Consider the following 5,971-nt stretch of genomic DNA (forward strand, 5'->3'; position numbering starts at 1 on the left):
AAACAGCTACTTTGAGGTTTTCCATTGAATGTCCTGGAAGGCTGAAGTGTTTTCCAGCGTTTTTGTGATTTTGTGGTAGTAAGGCATACACCAGATTTCTGAATAAAATGCTACTTATTACTGGCGTGAAACAGAGGTGAAGTCAAATGTTAGATGAGGGAGAATGGCTGAAGTGGTATGCCACATGTCAAACACACTATGTGACTGACAACAAACTACCAACAACAGTTCAAGGGTGAAAACATAAGGGAAACAGTTCATTTTTTCAAAAATCTGAAAAACAAAGTGGAAGAACAAGCATTCACAAAAAAAGTTTGCAATACAATATGCTGAAAATGAGGCTTTTGAAAGACAAAATTGTCTGCAGACTTGCCCCTGTCTAGACATGTATTTTCTCTTTTTGATGGAACCTTTCAAAATTGTAGAGCATAATGCTTGGGGGGGGAGGGGGGATGGCAATGTTTCTCTGTGGACCTATGCAGCTACCAACCACCACAGCATATTAGTTAAAAGTCCAGAGGCCTGGGCTTTGATTCCCCCTTTCCCATAAAAGATCATGTATAACCCTTAGGCCAGTCATTTTTGCTCAGCCCAGTCTCCCTCACAGGATTGTTGTTGTATACGAATATACAACGAGAACCACGCAGGTGAAGGCTGGATCAAAACGCACAAAATACGCAAATAACCACATCCGTCCCACCCACCCCGGGAAAAACAGCGATATAATACTAAGCGCCTAGGCCTAATACTCTGAAGACTCTCCAGAGGCGGTCAAGTCATAGCAGACATACGCTTGCGCCAGCTGATCAAAATAAAGAGCCCGTTTGGTTTCGTTTCTGCTGCTGCTTCGTTTCTGGTAAACCCCGCGTGGAGGGTGGGGAGCGCTTAATGCTCCGCCCCCTTCTCGTTTTGATTGGGTGGAGGAATCGATCCTCTCTCTAGCCGGGGGTGGGGTGGGGGACCCAGGAGCAGCGGGTGCCGCCCACTTTCTTTTCCTTTCCCGCGCCGGTTTGGGCGTCCGCAAAGAAACGTATTCTGGGCGGCGTGAACAAAAATTTCGAGCTTTATAAGGTCCTTATTTCGTTTAGCAGGTAAAAGAGGAGGGTGCGATGGGACTGCAGTGATGATGAGCAGATGGGGTGGGCAGTGTGCAAAGCGGGAGCTGAGTAGCCCAAGTTTTCAATGTGTTGCAATTTTAATAACACCTTCCCCCATTTCTTTAAGTCGGTCGGGGTTACTCTGTGTGTAGCCGAGCAAGCGAAGCTGGCGGAGGAGGAAGAGGAAAGGCAGCCTTTCTGTGGGTAGCCTCTTCTAAACTTTTTAAAAAAGAACTCCCCCGAATTGGGGCTGCAAAGGAGAGGGGGTCGACCTCCTCATGCTGCTCGCGAGTGGTTTGACTTTGAACAGGCAGAACTCTGCCGAGGTCTTGCTTGGCTTTTTGCGGAGAGAAGGGCGGAGCTGAACGGGGAACGTGTGAAGGTTTCTTTTACCGAGTCAGGTCGCGGGTGCAGCCGAAACGGCTGCGGCCATCGGAAAATAAACCGCGTAATCTGAACACTGGATTGTGCAGTGGTGCATTTCCAATTACTGGTTTCAGTTCCTTTCCAAGATGGCTTTGCGCTCCCTCGGTAATTTCCCAACTCTTATCTTGGGAAATTCCTTGAAATCTGGGGATGGGGCCTGGGGAAGGAGAAGTTTAGAGAGGGAACTCAGTGGGACATAGGGGTTACAGGAGGGGTCACCAGTGGGGTGCCCACTAGAACCTGTCCTCTTGTCTGCCAAGTGTTTTTAGAAAGTGGGTGGGGCCAACTGGGTTTTTTGCCCACCATTAGCTGCTGAGTAAGATTTTTTTTAAAAATGTTGCTTCAGCATTAGCTTCCAACACAGCACAAAGATCTGTACTGTGTGACTTAAAATGTAAGCTGTGGCAGTCATTGTATTGTTGGCACCATCTCCTAGGGCAGCCATTTTGTGACCATGCCTGCTGTGCTGTATCACTATTCCAGAGGTGTCTGCAGGCTCAAAATGGTTGGGTTAGATTAGGGGTGTCAAACATGTGGGCCAGATCAGGCCCCCAGAGGGCCCCAATCAGGCCCACAAGACCCTGGCTGTTTCCTACTTGCATTTGCGGTTCTGCTACCGGTAGGCTATGCTCCTGCAGAGTGCAGGGGGTTGGATTTAGGCTTACCAAATTCCGGCGGGGGAATTGTATTTCCTGGCAGGAGGCTCGCTGCAGGGACGGCTGCACCCGCTGTCGCCAGGATGTGACGCTCCACGTTTAGAGTCCCATTGCCAGAGCGACGCGGAGCATCACATCCTGGCGACGGTGGGTGCAACACGTGCAGCCGTCCTCGCGGCAAGGCTCCTGCCAGGAAATACAATTCCCCCGCCGGAATTTGGTAAGCCTAGTTGGACTAGATGACCTGCAAGGTCCCTTCCAACTCTTAACATTCTATGATTCTATGTTAGAGCTTGCTTTACCAGTTTCTCTCCATCGCACAGGAGATATCAATAGGCAAGGCTCTCTTGTGCAATTGAGAGAGTCTGGTAAAGAACTGGCTGAGACTCCTTCCCCTCTTCCTCCCAGGGGGAGGGAAGAAACAGCCAGAGCTCACTTCCTGGCCAGGCTGCGGGAGACAAAGGGCAGCCTTTCTTTCCTTCCACTGGCTGAGGCTCCTCCCTTATGGGAGGGAGGGGATGAGAGAGAGTTTGCTTTGCTCGACTGCCACAATGGTAGGGGGAAAATATCAAGCACCTTTAAGACCAGGTATGAGTTTTTATGTGCCTTGGTACTGTGTGTGTTTTGCTGGGTTCTTTATGCCAGGGCTCTCCTGTGTGCAACTGGGTTCCCTCACCCTTTTCACTGTATCCATGCCCTCATGAACCAGTCTTTCTCATTAAGAAAGCAATGTGAACTATTTTAGAGGAGGAATAACAAGAAGCCAGTGAGGTGGATTAGACTGTGTGTGTCCAGACCAAGTTCACCCCCTTTGTAGGAAGTTGTAGTTATTTCTCTGGGGAAGAGTATAGTTTTGTAGACAAAACACATGGCCCCCCTCAGTCTCTGTTAGGATGCCTTCTCATGTTCTTGACCAGCACATGAAGCAACTTATGTACAAAAATTCACAATGCCCAGCCATTTCATGTTTTCCCCTGGATCCTAGGCTAGGAACATTAAGCATGAGATTTCTGTAATGAATGTCAGTAAATCAAAGGTATGTTTACAGCGACCTCACAAGGTGTCTGTTGTGGGGAGAGAAAGGGACTCCTTTGGGTAGTGAAAGACGGGGTATGAAACCAATCTCTTATTTTTCTTCTTGATCTCTTATCTTTACAGGTGACTGCAAAATCTCAGGATACTGCAAGCTAATATGTCTCTATTTGCCATGAAGAAGAAGAGGGGTTGCTCAGGGACCAGGCGGCGGTCCCCACAATGTCCACAGGGATCTTCCCCAAGGTAAGTTCTGTCTTAGCACTCTCTTCAGTGTCACTGTGGCACTAACCTTCCTTCCCTCAGTGGCTTCTCTCATGCCTGTACTCTGGAATGGAAAGGGGTGGCTTCCAACGCTCCCTCTAAGCTGCGGAGTCTTGTGAGCAAAAATTCTACTTTGTGAGCTGCTGGCATTAAAGTTGTGAGCGAGTGATTTGGCTACAGCATTAATCAGTTTGCTCTGGAGCCATCCTTCCTGAGCAAAGACAAAAATCTGTGAGCTGGAGGCTAAAAAACTGTGAGCTAGCTCACGCTAACTCAGCTTAGAGGGAACTCTGGTGGCTTCACACAACTCTTTCAGGTCCTTTTATAGGAAAGTAAAACCCGCAGGTCCTTTTTTTACATTTCAGGGAGAGAGAAGAAGTAACAGCAGCCAGGAGTGTCATCAAGGAGTTGCATGAGGAAACGGCTTGCCCCATCTGCCTGGAATATTTCAAAGAGCCAGTGATTCTAGACTGTGGGCACAATTTCTGCCAAGCCTGCCTCACCCAGTGCTGGGAGGAGACAGAGAGAGCCCCTTCCTGCCCTCAGTGCCGAGAAATTTTCCAGCAAGAGAACTTCAGGCCAAACCGGCAGCTGGCAAACCTTGTGGAACTTGTCAGGAAACTCCAGGCGGGAAAAGGAGCCGAGGCAAAGTGGGGAGGGTGCGAGAGGCACCAGGAGCCCCTGAAGCTCTTCTGCCATGATGACCAAGCCCCCATCTGCGTGGTGTGTGACCGATCCATCAGACACCGAAATCACTGTGTACTTCCCATGGAAGAGGCTTTCCTGGAGTATAAGGTAGGAAAGCATTAACTGGATGGCTATCGAAATCCATAAAGACAGCTCAGAACATTCTGCCATGCTTTAGAATGCGTTGATACTTAATTCACTTTGGCAATAGTTTGAAAACATTCAGTTACCTACCGTTCTTGTCCCCACCCTCCTGGAGAGCATGCAATGTATTCAACTCTGAGCACACAGAAATGTTCTGCATGTATCTGCTACTCCCTCCACGCCCTCCATTATGTGAGAATGACATAAGCAGTTGGGCACATGTTCATAAATGCATCTGCATGCATAGTACCATGTAGCACATATGCTAACAGCCTGTGTTTCACATGCGCATATGTACACAAGGTTGACACAAGAGATGGAGCGGAAGGGAGAAAATTCCCATTGCATTCCCCAACTCACAAACGCAAGCCGATCCTCTCCCATTTGTCGTCTTCTCCCTCTCCTCCACTTCCCACTGCATTTCTTTATCCTTACCCATTCCATGGCTAAGCATCAGCAGAAAAGAGGGGAAGGGACTGAAAGGCATCCCATGCTCAAGCAAAGCTGCAGGACTTGGTCCTGGGGCCAGAGATCCACTGACTGTGCAAAGTCCAATTCATCCATCCTTCTGCATATCAGCTCTTGACTAGTAATGCCTGGGCATCCATTGGTCTGTGCATTTAGAACCCTTCCCTCTCTTTTTCTGCCATGGTATGTCTAGGAACCCTCTCCTGTTTTCTGTTGTCCAGTTTCTATTTTTTGTTATTGACAAGTAGATTGACCTAAGTTTAGAGACAAGATATAGATGATAGCTTTCTAAATGTATCTCGTGGCTCTGCCCCCAAATTGCATGAAGCCCAGAAAGCCAAACCTCTCTCATCTGTTCATTTTCAGATCAGATAGAGCTTTATGCAGGCTTTCATGACGGGTGTCATAGGGACTAACCTCCCCAAAAGCAATGGCCTTTATTGTTTCTGCAGAAAGAGATCCAGGCCCAGCTTCAATTTTTGGAGCGAGAGAGAGAAAAGCTTAAGGAAGAGAAAATGTTGGAGGACCAGAAAAGCCAGACATTTCTGGTAGGTGTCAAGGCTCATGTGTTGGGGCTGGGTGTGATGTAATGCCTATGAGATAGGTAGATAGTATTGTAAAGGTTGTAATTGTGTACCTAGTTCTTGACAGGTGATTTAAATGGTAAAGGGTATTGCCTGGGGGGCGGAGTTTATGGAGAGGAGTGCCTTTCACTGACAGAAGGAGAGAAAGAACCAATGAGAGAGAGAGCTGGGAGTGAAGTGTTCTGATTGGATGTGTTATGGGGAGATACCTATACTGGAGGGAGGTTAAGAAAGAAAGTTTGTGCTAGATACTTTTAGGTAGAGTGGGGCTAGGCTAGGTTAAGTTGGGCTTTTACAAAGTAAGATAGGAATGCATGATATTAGTGATAAGAATAGGAAACATAAGAACATAAGAGACGCCAATGTTGGATCAGGCCAAAGGCCCATCCAGTCCAACCCTCTGTCACACAGTGGCCAAAAATACCAGGTGCCATCAGGAGGTCCACCAGTGGGGCCAGGACATTAGAAGCCCTCCCACTGTTGACCCCCCCCAAGCACCAAGAAGACAGAGCATCACTTGCCCCAGAGCCCCTATCTATACCTTGTGGCTAATAGCCACTGATGGACCTCTGCTCCATATGCTTATCTAATTCCCTTTTGAAGCCGTCCATGC

The 5,971-nt window shown here is 48.1% G+C and overlaps 2 protein-coding genes across 2 annotated transcripts in view; both read left to right on the forward strand.

Moving 5' to 3' along the window:
* Positions 1-1,305, forward strand: part of LOC107120897 (E3 ubiquitin-protein ligase TRIM39-like) — a 16,596-nt gene extending 15,291 nt beyond the window's left edge. Inside the window, exon 7 of the mRNA XM_015423662.1 lies at positions 1,225-1,305. Coding sequence (XP_015279148.1) covers positions 1,225-1,305 — 81 coding nt within the window. The remainder of the gene's footprint in view (positions 1-1,224) is intronic.
* Positions 1,017-5,971, forward strand: part of LOC107120918 (zinc finger protein RFP-like) — an 11,417-nt gene continuing 6,462 nt past the window's right edge. Inside the window, exons 1-4 of the mRNA XM_015423702.1 lie at positions 1,017-1,091; positions 3,338-3,457; positions 3,841-4,270; positions 5,227-5,322. Coding sequence (XP_015279188.1) covers positions 3,372-3,457; positions 3,841-4,270; positions 5,227-5,322 — 612 coding nt within the window. The 5' untranslated portion in view covers positions 1,017-1,091; positions 3,338-3,371. The remainder of the gene's footprint in view (positions 1,092-3,337; positions 3,458-3,840; positions 4,271-5,226; positions 5,323-5,971) is intronic.

The sequence above is a fragment of the Gekko japonicus genome, unplaced genomic scaffold (genome assembly GCF_001447785.1).
Source record: "Gekko japonicus isolate JY-2015 unplaced genomic scaffold, Gekko_japonicus_V1.1 scaffold1996, whole genome shotgun sequence".
NCBI lineage: Eukaryota > Metazoa > Chordata > Lepidosauria > Squamata > Gekkonidae > Gekko > Gekko japonicus.